The 23,772-nt window shown below is 41.8% G+C and overlaps 1 protein-coding gene across 1 annotated transcript in view; it reads right to left on the bottom strand.

The window, feature by feature from the left end:
* The window catches only part of MFF (mitochondrial fission factor), a 29,259-nt gene extending 7,721 nt beyond the window's left edge, over positions 1–21,538 (bottom strand). The window contains exons 1-9 of the mRNA XM_090284795.1: positions 21,343–21,538; positions 17,961–18,073; positions 17,057–17,233; positions 15,950–16,170; positions 14,711–14,880; positions 13,074–13,076; positions 11,459–11,547; positions 8,592–8,666; positions 2,972–3,130 (exon numbers count right to left, since the gene is read on the bottom strand). Coding sequence (XP_090140921.1) covers positions 2,972–3,130; positions 8,592–8,666; positions 11,459–11,547; positions 13,074–13,076; positions 14,711–14,880; positions 15,950–16,170; positions 17,057–17,094 — 755 coding nt within the window. The 5' untranslated portion in view covers positions 17,095–17,233; positions 17,961–18,073; positions 21,343–21,538. The remainder of the gene's footprint in view (positions 1–2,971; positions 3,131–8,591; positions 8,667–11,458; positions 11,548–13,073; positions 13,077–14,710; positions 14,881–15,949; positions 16,171–17,056; positions 17,234–17,960; positions 18,074–21,342) is intronic.
* Between the last annotated feature and the right edge of the window lie 2,234 nt (positions 21,539–23,772).

The raw sequence follows: 23,772 nt of genomic DNA, 5'->3' as shown, positions 1-23,772 counted from the left end.
ATACTCAAAGCTTGTAGAATCCGCTGAAGAAAAACTATAAAAATAATCAAGCCCCTTGTAAAATTAAAACTTAAGCCTGACTAATATGTCAATGTTTAATAATGTTCTTACAGAGGAAGTCTCTTTTTAAAAATGTTAATACTTTGCATTGGAGAATGAGACGTGGTGCTCTATCCAACGTCAGACAACCCAGGCATGTCCTAACCAGCCAAGAACTAAATAATTAGAGCATTTAAAATCCAAAGATTGTGCTTCTCCCCGGTGTTCTGGTAAATAAACTTTTCTAATGTGTATGATTTAACTTTATCTTCATGTTGAGCTTGGTTTCAGATCATGTGAGTGCTCACAAATGAGAAAATGAAAATATATAAATAAAGCTTTCAATTGTGTCCCTTAAAATGTAAACTACAAATAGTTTCTATGTCGAGCAAATTTAAATTTGCATTATTTTATGATAATAAAGCAGACAGAAAGTCTTCTTCCCTCCCTCCCTCCTTGCCTGCCTGCCAACAGCCCTAGTTTAACTATACCTACTGTGATGGCATAAGACCAAAGATAATACATTAGTGTAACAGCCAAGAGTAATAAAATAGAAAACAATGATGTACAGAGCAAGAAACATAAAAGCATGCAAGTAGACCATTATCCAAATTTCACATTCCTAGTTCTTATATCTGAAAAGTCATCCTAGACAGTTCTCGTAGTGGAAATAAATTCTGATTTGGCACTTACAATTCTGATTAAATCTTGTTCAGCATTTGGATTGTAAGAGACTGAAATACAATGATAAAAATACTAAAATCCTTTCAATAATGAAAGCATCCAATAGATGAATAAGAATCTAACCCTCCAGGTTCCAAGGTTACAACAATGGTGGGTCTCCAGGAGCAAAGAATCATTAATACAACAACTACCTTATGAATTTAAAAAAAATCTCATTTAAGAAAATAGATTTCCTTCCCAGAAAAGGGATTTTAAAGTTATCAACTCATTACAATTAAAAAACAAATAAAATAAAACTTCACTTAGAGCTCAAAATAGTTTTTCATAATCTTAAGGTACTGGGGCTTCGTCACCTCCTATAATTTAATTGATATAGGATTTATAACTATTTCTCATTCAGATATTTTCACTGTAATACATTTGATATGCTATAATCTCACCTAATAATCTGGTCTGTTCTAAGGACCTATTGTAATTAAAAAGTTAGAGGATACCTGGTGAAGAATGAATTCATTTTTAGGACAGAGGAGAAAACAGGCCTTTGGAAAGTTAGTTCTTAAGCACCAGGTACTTTCAAGTCAGGATCTTTTGAAGGATCTCCCACCACACCAAATAAAGAATTGGAGATCACGATCCCTATATCTTAAATAAAAGTGATGGGGGCAGTGGGGATTCCTCACAAGAATCCAGAAAACGAGGTGATATTTTACCCTACTTCTTCTTTTTTTTTAATAGATGAGAAGAACAAGGCCTTAAGGAGCTACGCAATTTGTCCAAGGTCACCACGCAGCTAGATACTCAGTGGAGTAGATCAAGACTGAAGCCAAATGACCCCCGAATTCATGTTTTTTCTTTTAAAGCATGGCCCTAAGATTTCTAAGATAGTGCTTAAAGCTTCAAAGAATATAAAAGGGACGTGTAACCCTGCCATGTGCTTTCTCTTTTAAGCTCTTCCTGGCCCAGCTTTCAGTCCCCGGGCCCAAGTGCACACCACTAGCTTCATCCTGGGAAGGCTTGGGGACACCTGTTGAGCAGCATAGACAATTTGGTTATGAATATGGGGAGCACCTGGTCTTCTGTGAGGATCAAAACACTCAAGAAAGTTTGTCCAGAGCAAGCCACAGACATATCCACTCCTCAGGTAAAAAGTACGGTTTACTGGAAGAGCCCGCTACATTTATTGGCTAGTCCTCAAAATGCAAAAATTATGTCTAATAATCACAGAAAGTCAAACAGAATGACTAGATAAAATGTTAGGAGTTGAAATGAAACTGACTGTACTTTTCCCATACTATGCCAAAAAGCTTTTCAAACTTCATGTTTAAAAAAACAAAAACAAAAACAAAAAAAAAAACCACTACGTAGTAGTGAAGCAAGGACAAAAATAACGGCAAAAAATTTATTTGTATGAACAAGTCTGGTATACTACTAATGATTTTACTTGATGTTCAAATGTGAGATGTCATCAAGACTAAAAAACACCAGATTTTCAAAAAGGTAACAGCATCTGGGATTTTCTTTTCTTTTTTTAAAATATATTTTCTATTGTTAGCTTTTATTATTTTTAGATTGTATTTATTTATTTTCAGAGCGAGGGGAAGGGAGGAAGAAAGAGAGGGAAACATCAATGTGCGGTTGCCTCTCACGCGCCCCCAACTGGGGACCTGACGTGCAACCTAGTCATGTGCCGACTGGGAATCGAACCAGCGACACTTGGTTCGCAGGCCGACGCGTAACCCACTGAGCCACGGCAGCCAGGTGGGATTTTCAATACAGGCCTAAAAATCCCTTGCTAGAGGAATTAAAAAAGTCCTGGTAGCTACCCTGACACCACTGTCTCAAATCTGCTTCATTAACCCAACCACATTAGCATGAAAAGACTTACCAGCGGAAATCAGTGTGCTTCGGTTCAACACCCTCCCCTCAATCCCAAAGCATCCCTAGCACAGGCCAAAATGAAATCAGGCTCTTAGAACACGTCAACAAAGCCTTTGGTTAAATCGCTGTACTTCCTGTGTACAGTTATTAACTAAAGACTGTCCCCGACTGAGGCAAAGCTAACAGAACCTGGTGAAATGTGAATTTTGGACAGTAATTTCAAATTAAAAGAAAGCAAAGCAAACTGATTTAAACCACTGCATTTTAGAAAGAGACGAAGGTGCAAACTCAAAAGGAAGACACCACAGTCCGCTAAAGAAAGCCGAAACATATTCCAGAGAGCCGGCAAGAGTCTCCCAAGGCCAGTCACCTGCGGTTTTCATCCAGCACATCCAAGATCTGCTGGTAAGCCCTACGAGTGGAAGACTGGATAAGCGACAAAATGCCCCGCGCAGAGGAAAGGCTAGCTCCGTCTTCAGGTAACATACGGGGAGGACAGACCCGAACCTGGGGCGGCGACGGTGTCACGCTGCTTACGTAAGCACAGCAAACGAGGAAGAAAAAAACAGAACACTCGAGTCAGATTTTTATAAAACTTCAGCTGAGCAGTTTTCCCCAAACAGTTACATTTTCAGAATTTTCTTACTTTTCTTGCCCCCTTAGCCCACCCTTCACTTTCCCCTAAGAAAACAGTCAATAAGTAAGTTAATATAGCAAATTGTTTTCACAAGCTAGCTACCATGTAGCATCTGTAACTCTGTAGCGTAAACAGCGAAGAAAAAAGAAAAGACGGAAGAACCCCTTCGGAGAGGAGAGGGAACCACAGCCTGGAGCGGGTTCGCCTGCCACTTCTGTTTTCTGGGTGGTGTGCACGTTCCAGGTCAGCAGACCGCGCCGCTAACCAACAGCACTGCCCTGAGCCTCAGGGATGACCAGACCGTGGGACGGAAAATTCTGGTACACACGTGTCGAAGTTTAAACACATGGACTGAAAGTGATCCCGCGAAAATGCCATTTCAAATACGTCACAAAGACAATGAAGCAAGCTGAGTTTATGAGTAAATTGAAAGATGAATTCCAGTTTCAGAAAGCTACAACAGAAGTATTTTAATTTTTTAATCACATTAAAGCATACGATCCCTGGCTGAACGACTAACACATGAAACTACTCCCCGTTCTGTGAATACAGTCAAAGAAGGCAAGGACACTTCTGAAATGATCCAGATGGAGGGGAAACCACCACTCGTGGGCTTCTCGGTGACAGTAATTTCACACTCTTTCCTGCACCATTTCTGTGGCTCGACGGCCAGCGCTTCCTAAGAGCTGGACACACAAATGGAGCAGTTTTACAGTTCTAAGATCGGTGTATTTTCAGACTCGTTCAATGTTAGAGCGTGATTAGCCGTCTAAGATATTTAACTGATACACAGAATGGGCATCTGGTCTGTTACAGTAAGAGATTTTTGTTGTGCAAAAGGTTGGTGCAAAAGTAATGTTCAACTGTTTTAAAGGAAAGTTTTAGTTAGTATTTATTAAATTTGTGCCTCTTCTTATACTTTTTTGATGTCACAGTGACTGATTTATAACTTATTTTTTCAGATTATCAAAGTATTGTTCATAATCGTCCACAGTATTTGCACCCATGTTCGTCCCATCTAAAGACCACATTAGAAATGTTTTACTCTGTGAGTTCCATAAAGGTGCCAATGCAAGTACAGCAGCAAAGTCTCTTCAGAGCGCTTATAGGGATGATGCAGTGACTGAAAGAAGTGGCAGGAGGTGGTTTTCCCGTTTCCAAAGTGGGGATTTCAGTTTGAAAAATGAGCCAAAAGACGGTCGTCCAAAAAAATTTGATTCCGAAGTGTTGGAAGCTGTTGTCACAGGAAACCCCACCATTACCTCTGGGGAACTTGCAGAACAATTTAATGTAGCCCATACGACCGTGCTGTGCCAACTGGAAAGGATCAGAAAGGTTTCAGTAGTTGGAAAATGGGTCCCACACGAACTGTCTCCAGAGAATCTGCAACAGCGTGTTGCTTGTTGTGAATCATTGCTTTCGTGACACCTTCAGGCACCGTTTTTAGGCCGGCGTGTTACAGGTGCTGAAAAGCGGATCCTTTGCCATAACGTTAAATGCTGCCGATCATGGATCAGTCGAGGAGGAAGAAGAGTTCAACAACCAAGAGGAGGACTTCATCCAAAGAAGATCATGTTGAGTGTATGGTGGGATATGGAAGGAATTTTCCATTATGAACTGTTAGACAACACCCAAACAATTACTGCTAATCTTTACTGTGAACAACTTCGTCGTCTGAAAACAGCTTTGAACCAAAAGTGACCCTCCTTAGTGAACAGAAAGGGTGTCACCTTCCATTATGATAATGCTCATACTCACACAGTTCAACTCACCAACAATTTCTTGAAAGAGCTTGGTTGGGAAATACTGCTTCATCCTCCATATTCTCCTGACCTTGCTCCTGATTATCACTTGTTTTGGGAACTACAGAACCATTCTGATGTTCTTAGGTTGACATCAAGAGAAGAGGCTGAAAATGATCTGGATTCATATTTCGCTTCAAAACCTAAAGAATTTTACAAGTGTGGCATTTATAAGCTAGCTGACAGATGGAATGAGGGTCTAGAAAGCAAAGGAGGTTATGTTAACGAATAAAGATTTTCATAATCATGGGCTTTTTCATTTTTAAAATTGACTTCAAAATCGGACATTATTTTTGCACCAACCTTATATATGAGGACCAGGAGCCTGAGATACAGGCTCCATATTTTTTCTCAACGTCAGGGCAACACACCTTAGACTAAACCTCATCCTTGTGTGTTACATAAAAAAAGAAAATGAGGCAGACAGTGAACTGATAAGAGAAAATCTTTTATTTTGACTTGTGTAATCTTTTCTAACTTAACATGTATTTATTTGTTTGGGAACCACAAAGTGGGATAATTTTTGAAAGGACAGCTGTTATCTAGTATTATTCCCAGAGTCCCAGAAAATTCAAAACAAAATCTTCTCACAATTTTGTGAATAACTCTGAATGTCCTAATGATCCAATGTGAGAAGTAGCAAAAATATTAAAATCATGTTTTCCAAAGACTTAGAAGAGAAAGATCTAGGCCAAAACTTGGCTTATTGAGAAATTAATGTCAGGGCTGATTTTCACCATAGGAAGTAGGCCTAATGGTGTCAAAAGAAATGCAAGTTTTCAGAGGCAGGGTCACAGACAGTCACCCTATATGTCTGCCCAGGGACCAGACTTTCTGGAATGTGTATGAGCCAACTTAGCAGCTGACCTACCGTAGCTGGGAAAACCTATATACTGGACATGAGTAAAAAACCAGTCTATCTGGACAAAGTCTAGGTACTAGTGTTTCACTCAGGATTCTGTTTAGGCAGCACAGAGAAAATCTGATGCATTTGCTCTTTGTGAGAAAACAGACTGAATTCATGTTGGAAAAGTGTCACAAGAGGTCAGAATAAAAATGGCCATTTTATGCCACATCAATAAGACGTCCTGCATTCTTCATAGACCTGCCTATATACTTGGCTAAATTTACCTGAGCAAGTTTTAAAAGACTAATCAGTACAATATTTATTGATGTAGTTAAAGGTTTTGTCTTTGTATTTTGGCCCTTAAATTGGACACTTTTGCATATTATTCTGTATTAGTAAATAAATTAGCTACATACTACTATAATAAAGTCTACAATAGTCAATATTTAGAATAATCTTATAGCAACAATGTTGATAAACAAAATCCAAATCCATGAAAAAAGTTTTACAAATTTTTGTCCATTAAAAATTAAAGGAAAAGAAGGGTTATTTCCTTTGAGAGAAATCATTGTCAGAAAAATCAAAAGGAATTATTTACTTAGGTTCTAAAAGTAGAGGTATTCCCTGTCCAGCCACAGAAATCAGGTGTATTTACATCATAATCAAGCATAAACTGTTTTAAGATGCATTGCAAAGCATTCTTAAGACAGAATGCACAGAAGGTGGAGTTCTAAAATAGTCTATAAGATCTTTTCCAATTCTAAGGTTCTTTGTTCACATGAAATTGAAATAGGGTAGTAAATGGAAATTAAAAAGCTTACGTGATCCTCAGTTGTACCTTAAAAATTATGTAGAAGATAAAAGATAAAAATTAAGTCTACCAATACTAGTAAAGATATTTTATCAAAGATCAACATAAAAAAATTTGACTTTCTGATGGTTTATCAAAAGAAATTAAAATTTTAAAGATTAGTTGGATTTGATAATCAAAAGAAATTAACTTTTCAAAGATTAGTAAGAAATAACCTTTTATTAATTTATAGGACAATCCTTCATTAACAGCGAAAACGTAATAGGAAGTATTTTTAAACTGATGACCACTTTGGGCAGTATATGTATAGATTAAATGCCCTTGATTGTTAGCATATATTTTCATTTCTAGATAAACTAAGTGATTAAATCATAAGATGACTAAAGTAACCCTAATTAGAAGCAATATATTACTTTAGTAATATTTTAAAAAGCTCGCAGCACCTTTGCAAGTCTCTTTTACAAATAAATTTAAGACCAAAAAACAATAGGCCCCATTTCAGCCATCAGCCTGACGCGGCTGGAATGCCCACCACTGGCCTCAGCAGGGAAGGGACGCAGTGAGCGCTTCCGGAGGTGGGTTTCCTGTCTGCCCACTCACCCACCAGCCATGGCAGAGTGACTTTCTGGTTTGGTTTTGTTCTGACAAGTAAGCTACTGTGAAAAAATGAAAAAGTAAACATATTGCAGAGGCACTGAGATTATTTAGCAAATGTTACAATATTAGTAGTTTAAGAAAAACGCACTTTGATGATAAATTGATCCTAGTAATGTTATAAAACATCAAAATCTCAAGTTTTTTCTTTTATAAAAGATTAGAAGAACTGGAAGAAAGCACCACTGTTGACCATGTTATTTCATTAGTAATAGCTCTGTCACATGCTTCCATACAATTTTGCGACATGGATGTAAGTAAATAACACCAGCCAATGTCAAAACTGAAATTTACTTGGCATAGCCATGTCCTTACTAAAAGGAAAGTCCAAACTCAAGTATCTTTTCCCCACTGGTTTGATAGGAAAATGTTTCTCAAACTGTGAGGACAACCTCTTCGGTGAGGCTCCAGCCTCTTCCAAAAAGAAGTAAAGGTACAATAGTGAAAAAGGAGAGAGAGAATTTTCACTGAAAATCATTTCTCTTGAAATTTTAAATATAAAGAAAACTTTAATTTGTTGCCACTATCTAAGGCAATTTACAGTTCCTAGAAGCATAAGAAAAGAACCAGAACAAGAGAAAAATCATTGGCTGTCAGGGCAGCTTTTGCTGCTTAAGAACTACGTTAGTTTCCCAATTCTTACATCGAACGCCAACATTCCCCTCCCCACCATGGACTTCATAACCTCAAAACAGTCTTCCAGCATAATTTTAATCTATGATATTTAAAAATCACTTCAATGACAAACCATACACACTCCATTCTCCTTCTGGGGCAACATAAACCAAGACAGTGTGCTAAAACTTTTAAAAAGATCGAGATCACTAGGCTTGATTAAAATTGAATCTGTAGAGAATATTTCAACCAAAGCAAAACGTGGAAAATGAAAAAGGGTGCTTAGTCTTTATGTGTAAATATTTAAAAAATTTATTGAATTTATTGGGTGACATTGATTAATAAAATCATATAGATTTCAGGTGCGTATGTGTGAATTATTCCATTTTACTTTCCCCATTATACCCAAATCATACATAACTTTCTTGGTCGGTCCAGTCCCCCCAGCGCCAAATAAAGTATGTGATGACAGTTTTGAGAAATCCTGAACCAGAGGTATTAAAAAGCCAAACAGTGAGAATTAGGGTATTATATGCCACTTACTTGGTGAAATATTAGTATAACATATGCTTGTAAAACGAAAACCACTCCTACTTGTGAAAAGCAGAGCAGATAAAATCTTACGTGTACTCCGGTGCAGAAATCGGTGCCTGGAACCTTGAAATTTTATTTCTTGGGGCAGAATCTGATCTGTGCCACCTTAAATAATAATTATGCTTCTTTTACATATTCAGCTTTCTTTTACATACACAAAGAAAAAGCTAGATACGATTCTACTGGTCAGAACTCATTTTTGCAGCTACAGCTGACCATAACCAATCCTACTGTCTCTTGAAAGTAATTAAGAGAACAGAGGCCGGGCTCTTGCTCTTACACCCACACGTACTTCTATTCAAGCCAAGGAATAAAAGAATAAAAGTAAAGGCAGGCAAAGGTTCATGCACAATGACATATAAGGAATCTCACATTACAAAGAAAAGACTGACGTAGGTAAAGATAGCAAGAGTTTGATAATTACTTTAGTAAAGGTAAAATATAGCTGTATTACTAGTTTCTTCCTGACCATGTTACCAACGCTGAACACAATTGGCTCATTATATAAAATTTCTAAGGTTAATTAAATGTACATTCATAAAGATGAATTCAATTATAAATCGTAAAATTAATAATGGTAGGAGAAAAAAGGCAAGATTATATTATTAACAAGAAGACAGTTAAGTAAGTTACTTACCATGACATGGTAACATACATATAACCACCATAATAAAAAGTATGGTTAAGTAATATAAGCATTTCAATGTGAAATATAGCTAGCTAAATATACATGTTATTTTCACTACCAAAAATTAAAACATGAAATTTTCAGTTTTATTAAACATCTAGGCCATTAAGGCAACTTAAAGAAAAAAGGAATCAGATTTTTAGTTAACTCTGTCAATCTTTTCTGTTATGAGGAACCTGTTATTGGTAACTGTAAAAATATCTATGAACTAATCATTTACTCTAAATCATACAGTAGGCTGGTTTTAATACACAGTAGAGCGCTTTCTTTTTAACTGAACTCAGCTCCCAATAGTATAGACTTTGTGAGGAAAAAAGAACAAAAGCGAAGCTACACTCATGCTTTTATTTCACTAGTATGACATTTCAAAGTAATTAAAGACCTAAATAAGTCATATGCTTATATAAGAGAAAAACTCATTAAAATCTTTGCTGCCCTAAAAAATATTACAAATAGAAAATAATAAGAGCTCTTAGGTTATGTTTCATCATTCTGAGGGCACTAAATATCAAGAAGCTACCTTGGCCACAAACTATGTAGCTTTTTCACCATCTGTGTAATATGAATATGCTTAAATATCCTACAAAAATTATTTCATGGGCTGGCTGAAATCACTGCCAACCATGTACCTTCAGGGAAACATACAGTTATAAAAAATTCTGTATCAGTAATGGTTGAACATTTCAGATATATCCTCCCTAAAGGAGATATATACTAATTTTCACCTTCTCCCTATATAACCCTTCGGAATAACTATAACTATTCTAGGGGGCATTTCAAGATTCCCTATGAGATCAGAAAAGTTATAGTTCTCCTTTGCACCTAACACAAAGGAAGAGAGACCCTAAGCCCATTGAAGCCTATTCTGCATTCTTATACTCACTCTTCAGCCAGAGCCAAACTAGAACTTGATATGGTTTAATATAAATGGTGTATTTGTATAGTACTCTAGTTATTTTGTATTGAAATTTAAATGTTTTGCTTTTACTTAAGATTCTTTTGCAGTTGCCAGAGAAGCTAACATAATGCTTGGCATCAAATATGGTTAATGATGAATGAGTTCACGATAATTAACTGAATATTTAATGAGGAAGAAATATTAATTGACATAAAATAGCAAAAGCAACAGCCCTGGCTGCTGTGGCTCACTGAGAACCAAGTGTCGCTGGTTCGATTCCCAGTCAGGGCACATGACTAGGTTGCACGTCAGGTCCCCAGCTGGGGGCATGAGTGACAGGCAGCCACACAGTGATGCTTCTCTCCCTTTCTCCTTTCCCCTCTCTCTAAAAATAAATAAATAATTAATTAATTAAAAAAAAAAAAAAAAAGCTAAAGCATCTATTTTAAAAAGCTACAGTCACCAATGGCTTTGAGACTTAAAATACTCTCCAGCTTTTAAAGGGATGTTTAATTTATAAAAACTCATTAGTTTTAATAAAACAACAAAAAGCGCTTGCCTGATCTAAAACATCTTATTGAGGGGGAGCTTTAAGATCAGAATATGGTAATATAACCAAATGAGACAGAAAGGCTTAAACAAGCAATCCTTTAAACAATATACTTGGATTTTTGGAAAATGAAAGGGATCTAATAATTCACTGATTCAGTAGGTAGGGAGCTAAAAAAAAAATCCCAGAAAGGAGACAAATCCTCTTGCCTACGGTACATTGTTTACCACGGCTCATTAGAAGCAGAGCTAGAAAGGGCTAGTTCTAGTTCACAATCTTATGATAAATTAAGTAACTTGAAAATAAGGATGTTTCCTTAAATAAACTGTTGACCTTCTATTTATTTTTTAACCTACATGCTGGATAAAGTTTTGAACGATGCACAGAACTGAGCACTTACATTTATCAATTTTTCTTATGTCTACTTTATAGAAGATTCCCAAAATAAGCAAATCACGCTTCGCGAAGACTATCATCTACATTAAAGATAACGCTACTGAAAACTTTTCACAACCGGTCAGCTTTTAAGGCTGTAAAAAGTATTGCAATTATGTACAACTGGTGCAAATGCAAAACAGATTTCCAACACTATCAGAAGTAAATTATTTTCTCAGTTTCTTAGGCATGAAACATACACACTTCTTCCTCTGTTTCTTTCTTTCTTTCTTTCTTTTTTTTAAATATTTGGGGCCTGAAAGATGGGACAGGAAACACAGAGAGAAGCCTTAGGAAGGAGAGACAAAGCCAGCGGCTGTACTCACATGGAGTCCGTTCTGACCAGCTGTCCGTTCTGGCGCACAGCGTTCTCACTCATAGAGCGCTCCCTTTTTAGCCTGCCGACGGAACGGACCTGTTAGGCACAAAGGAAGGGAAGGGAATAGAAAATATTCTTAGTAGCCTCAGTAGCAGCTCAGCATCAAAAGAACCTTAATCCAAGGCTACTCACAAAATTGACAAAGAATATAACCAAGAACTGCCACAAGGCGTGTGTAGTATATACATAAGACATATTATTTAAGAACAATTCCCAACAGTTTTTAAAGGCACATGTATTGTACGAAACGGGACGTTTCTGCCTTTTTTTCTCCAGCCTCTTCGTGTGTGGAACCATGGCACCATGGTGTGAGGAAGCCCAAGCAGCCACAGGAGAGGCCGTGTGTAGGTGCACCGGCCGACAGCCCCAGCTGGGGTCCCGGACACGGGAGGTAAGCCTTCAGATCACAGCCTCAAGCTACCTTAGGCCCACGTACTGCAGAAGAGAAACAAGTTTTCCCTATTAAGCCTGATGCACATGCCTTACCCGCGGATTCCACGAGCAAAACACACAGCGCAGCTGCCACTGTTTCATGGCTGTCACAGTCATTACGATTAAGCAGTCACTCCAAAGTCTGTCTCCCCCAACCTCTGACAACTGCTCATCTGCGTTCTGTCTGTGGAGCTGCCTACTCTGGATGCTTCTATGTAAGTGCAATCATACAATATATGGCCTTTTCTGCCCAGCTTCTTTGACTTAGCACAATGTTTTCAAGGTTCATCCACGTGGCAGCAGGTGTGAATATTTCATTCCTTATTATGGCTGAAAAATATTCTACTATACGGATATACTGCATTTGGCTTATCTATTCGTCTGCTAATGAACATTTAGGGGTTTCCACCTTTTGGCTATGAGAGACCTTTTTGATTTTCATGACTTGGAGGGCGCTAGTGGCATCTAGCAAACAGAAGTCAAGAATGCTGCTGAACAATCCAAACGTCCCACCACACAGAAGGACAGCCCTCACCACAACAAAGACTGAGCCAGACCAAGGGTGAGAAGCCCTGGCACGTGCCACAGAATGGCTGCTGCAGAGTCAGCGGTTCAGGGACCTCACCCGACAGCTACTGAATGGCATCGGCATGAACCGTAGTCTTACTGGCGCACAGGGCCTTCCTGCCCTTCTACCTCAGTCCATTTTCTAAAAGCTCGGAGAACGCTGGTCCTGCCCCTTTCGCCTTTGCTCCTTGGCTGACTGCCCCTGGAGGGCTGCTGCCCCTTCTGCGGAACTGAAGCACAGATCACCCGCCATCACTGCCCCTCCTTCACCAGGCAGCTGGGACCACAGTCAGGAACTCCTGCTCAGGAGCCTCTTGGGATTTGGCTCCTGCCACAGGATTTCAACTTTCATAACAATATTTATATACACTGTGCTTTTAACATAAATTAGACACATGCTAAACAAATTACAGGCATTATGACATCTAATTCTCACAATACTCTTATACATTTGGCATTATTTTTATATTTTAGAGCTGAGCCTTGTAATTGTTAAATAACTTGCTCTAGGTTGTGTGGTTAGTAAGCAGCAAAGTAGGCCTCCAAAATTAGATGAGTATTACCTGCTCTGGGCACTTAACACATTTGACTAAATCGCAAAATTACTTAGCAGGGGTAAATCCCACCTAGACTTAAATCTGGGTCTACTGAGGGTAATTCTGGCGGGAAACCTTTTTCCTCACTCGGGCTGAAATAATCACTTAGGAAAGAGTGTGCCTCGTTTCCAAGCAGTTCTTCATACCACGTAGGCCTAAGTGTCTAAAACAGTGGGAGCAGAAAGGTCAAAAGAAAAACAAAATTAGAAGAGTGTTGAAGGGAGCGTTTCCCTCCTGGCATAACCCTCACTCCCAGACACGACCACTGACAGCTGTAATTCCCAGCGAGAGCTTTGGGGTGCGGGGACGGGGCCCCGCCTGGGAGCAGGCTGTGAAATCTTGCGCTGTGTGTAACCGCCACCCTAACTCCCGTTACTCCTTGCTGTAAGGAGCCTCCTAGCTTCTGTGCGTGCTGGCACCTTTCCCTCACTGGCCCACCGTGCAGGAGCTACGGCTCACAGTGCAGTGTCTTATAATAAAGGGAAAAAAATGTTCCTTAAATAAATACAATTATGCAAATATCGTAGCGCCTATTCCACCACGTCAACTCTCAAATTTAATGCTTTACACCCAGCAGATATCTACAATGTCCAAACTAGCACCGATGGGTATACTTTCTCCATCACCTCAGTAGAAACTTCCAACTAAAAAGACCGTATCAGCCCTGGATGCTGTGGCTCAGTGGATTGAGCATCGGCCTGCGAGCCAAGTGTCACTGGTTCGATTCCCAGTCAGGGCACGTGACTAGGTTGCATATCAGGTCCCCAGTTAGAGGCGTGAGTGAGAGGCAACCACACAGTCATGTTTCTCTCCCTTTCTTTCTCCTTTCCCCTCTCTCTAAAAATAAAATAAAGCAAACAAACAAATAATTAAAAACAAAAGACTGTATCTAGTACTAGGACACCTCACTCTCCTGTGTTGTATGGGTCCTTCACCCTCCTTGTGTCAAAAAGGAAAGACAGGCAGTTTCATTATCAAGAAACCTATGTTTCACATTGTCTCATTCTAGCCTCCTGACAACACAGAATTTCAGAAGCTGTAATGAAAAAGTTGCAACTACAGGAATCATTATAGGAGTTTTACAAAACTGGCCCTGTATCAATGGGAGAGGCAAGACCTGAACTTTGTTACTAATTCCTGATTTGCCCATACTGCCATATTTAGGCCAACAGGGCTATCAGTGTTCCGCGGTACAGTAGCTAACTCAGGAGAAACTTCTCAGCAAGCAGGGAGAATAGCTAGTGTCAAGGGAAAAGAGCTTTGCCTGTCTGCCAGACTGCTTTTGTAACAAAGTGACACATTAATCTTCTCCTAGGCTAAACTTCCCAACTTTTTCTGTATTGCTGAAGGTATAGTATAGTGCCTAGTTCATGATCGCCAGTCTGCTTTTCCTTGAAACATAATATTTAAATAAAAAAAAAACAAAAACAAGAGAATATATTATTTGAGATATCCATAAATCAAAATTTATATTAATCAATGGTCCACGGAGGCTTTCATTATATATTGTTAATAATATGATTTGTAGCCTCTAAACTCCTCTTTTAACTTTTGCTTTTTACTATATTATTTCAAATTCAGTTGATGCTAAAAACTCTACTTACTTCTTCATTTTGAGGGGTTTGAGGAGGTCTTTCTAAATCCAGAAAATCTAGTGGTCTTTCACTTAGCGTAAGTACACGAGGTGGAGTTTTTAGTGCCAGAGGTTTAAAAGAAGTTGACTGAATGAGGTCAAGATCCCCCGGTCTTGAAAATGGAATGTCTTCATTATTACCTGGGAGTGAAAAAAAATAAAAAGGAAAGAAGGGAGGTTTTAAGAAGCTAGTAGTTTTATTAAACTGCATCTGCCACTACATACCCACCAGAATGGCTAAAATTGAAAAGACTGACAATACAACGTGTTGACAAGGATGTGGAGCAGCTGAAATGCTCATACATCATCGATGGGAATATAAGAGTATAATCATTTTCAAAAACAGCTTGACAGCTTTTTATAAAATTAAACATAACTATAATATAATCTAGCAATTCCATTCCCAGAGATATAAAGACCCATGTCCTCACAAAGTTCTGTACGTGGAGTAGCCATTGGGACATACAGAACAGTACAGGAAACGGAGCAGCCAAAGATTTATACGCATGACGCATGGACATGAACTAGGGTGGGGGGGTTGCCTGAGGGAGTGAGGGGTGCTCGGTGGAGGGGGGCAAAGGGGAAAAATTGGGACAATTGTAATAGCATAATTAAAACAAACAAACAAAAACCAAAGTTCTGTACATGAATATTCGAAGCACCTTTAATCCTAATAATCCCAAACAGGAAAAAACCCAAATGTCCATGAACAGATGAATGGATAAACAAACTGGTGCATCTACACAGTGGAATTTTACTCAGTAATAAGATGGGGACAAGATATAAACAACAACAGAAAAAAAAAAAATTAAAAACATTACACTAAGCAACAAGTATATACTATATAATTCCATTTATATGAAACTCTGGTCTCTGGGTATACAAAGGGGACTATGGTTGCCAGGAAGTGAGGGGTAGAAAGGGAATGAGAGGGGGCAGAAGGGGGTGTCCTAGGGCAATGAGAATGTCCTATATCTGGACAGCGGTTGGGGTTACCTGGTGCACACATTTGTCAAAACTCATTAAGCTACACACTTAAAAATTACACACATTTTTATGTATATAAGTTATGAATATATTACATCTCAAGAATTAGCTGATTTAAAAATAAAAATTCTGAAAAAATAAAGTTCCATTTCCGAACTCCTTTTCCTAAAAATATATAAAACAAACGATATGTCAGGCAACTTAACAAGCAGACGTAAAGTACCTGCTACTACAATCCTCTCTGGAACCTGCATGATCACACTAGCATTTGGAACCCCTTCTTGGAATTCTTGTTCCAGGTCAGCATTTGGTGGTGCGACCTTTAATTTTTCCGGGACTCTCATTCGCTGGCTAATACCTTCGGTGTATTCCATTTCGTACTGAATTCGACTAATTTCCGCCATCTCAGCAGCAGTGGGCGAAGGAAATGCTGCCCCACTCACTCTGTGGGCAAAAGAAGTCAGGCAGGTGGCTGAGGGTTACAACGTCGGTGTTCTCTACCCGGGAAGTCGGCTGACAATACCTCAGCCAACGAGCAAAAAGGAACTTCTCACTGACGAGTGTGTAATACATACAAAGGAAAAATAAAAGGCGAAGAGAATGTTTTCCTCAACACTATGACTTCTCATTTATCAGATGAAACTGCTCCATGAGAATATTGCTTGGGATCAAATTTAAAAAAATTATTATCTAACCACAACACAAATGTACACACACGCATATACTCTCTGCATAAATATGCATGCTGCTTGTAACTCAGAAATGCCTGAAAGAAAACTTAAAAGTTTCCTAATCAATCGTTTGAGGAAAATATTACAAAAATAAAATTTGAAATTGCTTTCATGCACAAAAAAAATCTTTAATGATTTGTAAGGCAAATAAAATTCCAAATTTACAAAAAAAGGAGATGCAAGCCCTTGACGATCACAAAATACAAATTAAAACTTCTCTTGCTGAATGTATATCTGATGATTGAGATGTAACGAATAGCAAATATAGCATATGTATTAATAAATCCTTAATGCATACATTCATTTTGAGGAATTTAAAGTTCCGCATTATTAATTTGTATTTAATATCATATTCATGTGTATATTTTTTAAAAGCATGACATGCCTTTAAGGGGAAAGATGGTATGGATGCACTGAGTGACCCAATTAAAGAAGGATCCATGCTCTAGAGAAACGCAATAGAAAGAAAGCTGCCGCAAAATACAGCTGGTAAAAACGTGAAAAAAAAAAGAGCGTGGTCAGCCTAAGGCAAACCAGCTGTTAAGGCCACTATCTCTCAAGCCTATAATACCAGCTCAACTGAATAAAATGTCACTGACCTTCCTATTGGTGGGTCACTTGTTTTTCTTTTACTCATTTTTAATACAGTAAATACAGGCTATAATAGCTATTAAAATACTGCTACCCTGTAGTTCAGTTTACTTTACACAACAATTCCCCTACAGATCTGAACTGCTTTGGAGGTGTACATAACAACACCGACACTGCTTTTCCAGCTGCAAAAAAGAAAGAATAAAAATCAGTATTTCAACAATTCATTTCATAAGAAACTACGACTAAAAGTAAACATCTACTTTACATTGTTTCTGGATTTCAACAGGCTTGGGACTTGATCTGAGAAATCAGTTTTCAAACCCCTGCTAAACAGAATTATTCTATAGCTCTAAAGTCATAACGATGGTTTTACCAACAGGATACAGAGAAACTAATCCAATGTATATACAAATGAGAAATCAGATTAGAAAATAAACATACTTAGCCATAAAACTACTCAAAAATGAAAAAACCTCTTCATTTTTTTGACTGAGTTCAAGACACCACGAAGAGAATGTAAAAGGCAAGTGTGTTTGAAGTAGCCTAAAAATTTGATGTACAAGTAATGTTTTCTTTAAAAGGAAATAACTGTGAAAACCAAATCATACTAAATTTTCAGCAAACGATATTATATCTAAATCAAGGGCAATAAAAAATTGAGGACGGTATAACTGTAAGTCACAGCTGGGCTATCTCTTAAACTCCGCGGCAGGGGTGTATTACACACCATCCCCGCCTCCTCGCTGAGATGCTTAGGAGAGTCTTTAGAGGTTGCTCCGGACATGAAGTCCTGAGTGCTAACCTGCTTTTCTCTTCTTCACCCAAATGGCTGAACTTTAAGGATTTGGCATGCGGACGGACGGCTTAAGGGCTAAGAACACAGAGCGAAAAGAGCGAAGTTTTACTCACGTATGTGTACCAACTACTGCTTGCTGTTTGGCACTATCTGCTCCTGTGCTTCATAGTAAATACTTTAACTTGCTTCAATGTGCGCGTGCTGGATTTAAGAGCCGCTTTTGTACCTGGTGGAGAAAAACAGGAGCTAACTGAGCAGCTAGATGATGCCACATTAGAAACTCATTTCTGGAAATCCTCCAAATGATAAAAATCATCAAAGATGCACAACCTTACATAAAAAACAAACAAACAAAAAAAAAAACAACCCATAAAATAAAGAAACAATTAAAAAAGCTTACCGCCGATTTTAGTCTCCCAGACAGGGCCCTACAACCATTCATTAGTTAATGTAAGATTAAATAAAAGATTGTCATCATTTCTGACCTGAATTTAGCAAAATGTAGATGAAAAATACATGAGTTTAAAAGAATCTTAATACACATATACACATATAAGCGTATCTATACATGCATACATATTAAGAAGGAACAATATTGGAAAAATTATTTAGTATTTAATTTCATATTTATATAACTTTTATTTATAATTTTCATTCAGTATTTCATTCAAACCAGTAATATGTACACATGGTACAACATACACAAAACATACAAGAAAATCAAGTGTCCCATCGGATCCTATCCTATAACACCCAGGTCCCCACAGGGAACCTCTATTATCAATTTTTGTGCATTATTCTAATGAGATATTCTTCCTATAATCTGGTGTGGACCTGAAAGCAGCAGAGAAGCTTATATTTAGAAATAACACTGAAAAGGTGTATCTCAAAAAGATTCTATCAGCTCCCCCTGCCAGCTGTGGCTCAGTGGATTGAGCGTCGGCTTGCAAACCAAGTGTCGCTGGTTCGATTCCCAGTCAGGGCACATGACTAGGTTGCATGCCAGGTCCCCAGTTGGGGGCGCGTGAGAGGCAACCGCACAGTGATGTTTCTCTCCCTCTCTTTCTCCTTTCCCCTCTCTCTAAAAACAGATAAATAAAATTAAAAAATAAATAAATAAAATGAAGCAACCTTATTAAAATAAATTTTTTTTTAAAAAAAGGATCCTATCGGGACATTACAAACTGAAATTTTATAATAAACAAGAGAGGCAACATTATTGGCCTGAATGCGCTCTTCTGCACATTCATTGCCCACATTTCAGTCTCAGTGACTTGGCAGTGGGACACCCCGCCCACCCCCATCTCAACTGTCCCTTCCACAGCAACCTCTCAGCTTCTGACAGTCTCTGAGTTTGTCAAGCACCGCAGACTTGGATCATAAAGGTGGGCAAGGAAAAGACCGCTTCTGGAAAGAGCCCAAGTACTCCTGAAGCCAATATGAGCTACTTACATTTAAGAAAGTAAATGCACCTTTTCTACAAAGACTTAACACTGAACTGTCCAAATTACAAAGTTTCTGCTTAAGTAAAATGAATCAAAAACCTAATTGTTCCCCTTCTGCATTGGGCTCTAGCCTTTTTGGTAATATCTTCTGGCAATAAATAAAATAAAACTGGCAATAAATCAAATAAACCTCTCATTGGAGTTAAGATATTAATTCCTGAGTTTTGTCACTTAGAATCTACTACCAATTTTGTTATAAAATTAAGGAAGCAAAATTCCTCTCAAGAATCACAGTGGTTCCCAAATATCAGTAATTTACCAACTTCCTGGTTTTACCCATATTTAAGAGTACATTTACTCTTAATTAAGCTTAATCATCCATTCGACTTTGAAAAATCTTCAATGTCCTTTAAAAGGAAGTTTTACATCACTATCTTAAACTATGGTTTAAATACGTATAACAAAACTATTTAAAAAACCCTCATCCATTTACCGCCCAGAGTCAAATCAGTCACATCCTACTGATGGAAAGTGTCCCACTCTTGGGACACAATGATTCAAGCTTGACTGATTTTCTAGATCAGAACACTGAGACCCAGAGAAAAACCCTGGGGAGTGACAAAAAACTTGGGTCAAATGGATCGTGGCTGCGAAGATTTATATAATTCTCTAATTACACACACACACACACACACACACGTCTGGTTTTTTAAAATCACCTATTGTGTGAACACAGTTCAGGGTGTTCATCTCGGTCACCCTGTGACATTGAAGGCTGTATGTATTAGCAAGTTAGGATTAACGATCCAGAATTAATTGTAAGAAAAGTCACCGAAAACTTGGAATTCTAAAACACGGTTATGAATGCACAGAAAACAAGGTCGAACACCAGAAGGGAGGAGAGCAACAGCCCAACCGCGTAATCCTACAGCGAGGCAGCCCTATCAGACAGGAAGGACCGGAGCACACCCATTTCCTTTGGGAAGAAGAGCAAAACCAATTCACAAGCCTTTGAAACCAACACGATAGCAGACCCCCCCCCACCCGGAATGGAATTACACGGGGAAAGGCTCCTCGGTACAACTAAACGGTTCTAATTCTCTCCAAATCCATTTTCCTAGGCGATTTTCCTTCCGGATCTCATTAAACTGAAGAAATTGACTCAGAAGCAAGTGTTTCCCATCTCGGGAGAGAAAGCATTGGAGGTACCGCCGCTCGAGTATCTCCGCTGGCCAGAGGCCTGGGTACAACTCATCCTATTTTGGGGAACAAAGAACAAGGGCCCCAGGCCTTTCTTATCTTCGCGATTAAAAGACGCCTCCGCTTTGGGAAGGGCTCTCTCCCCTGCGCGGAGAGGAGGCGCCGGGCTCCAGCGCCGCGGGACGCAGCCGGGGTCGCCTTCCACCCCGGGGGGCCGCCTGCGGTCCCAGACCGGCGGCGCGGCGCAACCGGAACCCAGCCCTCCGGCCGCGTCCCGCTCCGGGGAGGAAACCCATCGGAGGAGCACCTCGGGCACCGGCACCTGCCAGCAAGGATGCTCCCGGGCCGGGCCGACCCGGGCCTCTGGCGGCCGAGCCGGCTTCCAACGAGGCCTTTCTTTTCCAGCACGTTTCCCCCCCAAGCAGAAACATACAAACAAACAAACAAAAACCTCCTTTTCTGGTCGGCAGGTGCCTAGTTCAAGGTCATAACGGTGCCAGGGCCTCTGCCCGGAGACAGGGACGGCGACCAGCGACGTGCCGCGTGCGAGCTCAGCACACCCGTCGTGCTTCCCAACCCCCAGGCTATTTTCTAGACGAAAAAGGTCCGAATTGATCGACAATAAGAGACAGCGAACTGGAAAGGGAGGTTGGCCCCCAAACGTTTCCAGGCCCCAATCGGGGCCTGGGGGTGGGGGTGGGGTGGAGGGAGAAAGCCCCGAGAGGGCGGAAAGCTAGGGGTGAAGGCGAGAAGCCCGGGGGTCGGGACTCGGGCGAGGGAGGCAGCGGGGACGCGCTGGGGCCTCGGCGCCAGGCTGCAGGTCCCGCGTCGGGGAGACGTCAGTACTCACCCCGGGCCCGCTGGAGGGTCCCCGGTGAGGGCTGCCGCCCGCCGGCTCCCGGGGCGCTCTGGTGGGCGCTGTCAGAGGCCGTTGGCAGAGCGCACGGAGGCGCCCGGGTAAAACACCGGCCGGAGCGGCCCGCAACGGGCCGGCGCAGACGCGAGAACGGCGGAGACTGGCCCCTCTCAGCACCCGTAGTGGAGGCGGGCCCGCGGTCACGTGACGCAGGGGGCGGGCGCACGCGAGACCCACGCGCAGGGGGCGGGGCGGTGACTCGGCCGAGCCAGTCCCCCGGCGCAGTTCTGCGAGGTCCGTGCACCTGCCGCAAGGAACGGCCTTCCAGGGTACGTGTTTGGTTCAGGCTTGTGCTTATTAGGGTTCGTGGTCGTTCAGAGCCGCTTGTTTACACGGGCCCGTCCGTGGCCAGGTAAAAGGGCTGTTTTCCAGGACGGCCTGCGTCAGAGTGGACGTGCTGGGAGGCTTCGGAATCTGCCGATTGCTCTAGCTCTGCAAGTGATCTTTTAAAAATTAAATTTATTGGGGTGACATTGGTTGATCAGATTATATAGGTTTCAAGGGTACAGCTCTATAACCCATCAGCTGTATATTGCACGTGTGCCCCCCACCCAGAGTCAGACCTTCGGCCACCGTATAGTTGAGGCCCCTTTACCACCCCCGCTGCTCTGCCCTCCCTCCCGGTGAGACCCCGCTGCTCCGCCCTCCCTCCCGGTGAGACCCCGCTGCTCCGCCCTCCCTCTGGTGACACCCCGCTGCTCCGCCCTCCCTCCCGGTGACACCCCGCTGCTCCGCCCTCCCTCCCGGTGAGACCCCGCTGCTCCGCCCTCCCTCTGGTGACACCCCGCTGCTCCGCCCTCCCTCCCGGTGAGACTCCGCTGCTCCGCCCTCCCTCTGGTGACACCCCGCTGCTCCGCCCTCCCTCCCGGTGAGACCCCGCAGCTCCGCCCTCCCTCCCGGTGAGACCCCCGCAGCTCCGCCCTCCCTCTGGTGACACCCCGCTGCTCCGCCCTCCCTCCCGGTGAGACCCCGCAGCTCCGCCCTCCCTCCCGGTGAGACCCCGCAGCTCCGCCCTCCCTCTGGTGACACCCCGCTGCTCCGCCCTCCCTCCCGGTGACACCCCGCTGCTCCGCCCTCCCTCCCGGTGAGACTCCGCTGCTCCGCCCTCCCTCCCGGTGAGACCCCGCTGCTCCGCCCTCCCTCCCGGTGACACCCCGCAGCTCCGCCCTCCCTCCCGGTGACACCCCGCTGCTCCGCCCTCCCTCCCGGTGAGACTCCGCTGCTCCGCCCTCCCTCCCGGTGACACCCCGCTGCTCCGCCCTCCCTCCCGGTGACACCCCGCAGCTCCGCCCTCCCTCCCGGTGACACCCCGCTGCTCCGCCCTCCCTCCCGGTGAGACTCCGCTGCTCCGCCCTCCCTCCCGGTGACACCCCGCTGCTCCGCCCTCCCTCCCGGTGAGACTCCGCTGCTCCGCCCTCCCTCCCGGTGACACCCCGCAGCTCCGCCCTCCCTCCCGGTGACACCCCGCTGCTCCGCCCTCCCTCCCGGTGAGACCCCGGGGCTCCGCCCTCCCTCCCGGTGAGACCCCGCGGCTCCGCCCTCCCTCCCGGTGAGACCCCGCGGCTCCGCCCTCCCTCCCGGTGAGACCCCGCTGCTCCGCCCTCCCTCCCGGTGAGACCCCGCTGCTCTGCCCTTCCCTCCGGTGGCCACCCCACTGCAAGGGGTTCTTGAACGCTTTAGTTTTGGTGACTCTTCAGGCTCTCTGATTGCAGATCCTTAACAAGTGACTGCGGCTCTGCCCGACTCCCCTTGTCCTTCAAGATGGGAATCCCGAAGTATTTAGGTCCCAATATCGTTAAGCTTCCGAGAGCTCTCTGGATCCAGACATCTGACTGTCCGCGGGAAAAATCGGTGCCTTGTCCGCCAACGCTGGGACGGACTGAAGCCAGATCAGGAAATACTTTGTGTGCCCCCAAATCCTAGCTGCCCTTAATGAACCATCTTTTCTGAATTATTTCCAGAGGCCTCCAGCCTTTGAAATGACTGTCATTTCTTAAAACACTTATCACAATGCCCAATATTATGTGTGTCTTATTTAACCCTACCAAATTATAAATTGTGTTTTTTTTTTAAATTTTAGTGCAGCCATTTAATTTATTTATTTTTATTTAATCTTTATTGTATATTTTCCCCCATTATCATTTAGTCCCCTTATTAAGGTCCGTGTTTGAGACCAAGGTCTATATCTCGCTCACCTGGATATTTACCATGGAGCCAAGCCTGTTGATCATGTCGTAGGTCTTTGGTATAAAGGAAACGGGACTTGTTTTCTTGTTTGGCCGGAAATTTGGAATTGAGGATAATTCTAAAGCGATAGTTCTAAAAAGGTTTTGAGCAATGTCAGCATTTTTAGAAACACCATAG

This window comes from Furipterus horrens, unplaced genomic scaffold (assembly GCF_987537825.1).
Source record: "Furipterus horrens unplaced genomic scaffold, mFurHor1.1.pri manual_scaffold_1, whole genome shotgun sequence".
Classification (NCBI taxonomy): domain Eukaryota; kingdom Metazoa; phylum Chordata; class Mammalia; order Chiroptera; family Furipteridae; genus Furipterus; species Furipterus horrens.
The sequence above is the reverse complement of the archived record's forward strand: the minus strand, read 5'-3'. Positions and strand labels throughout refer to the sequence as shown.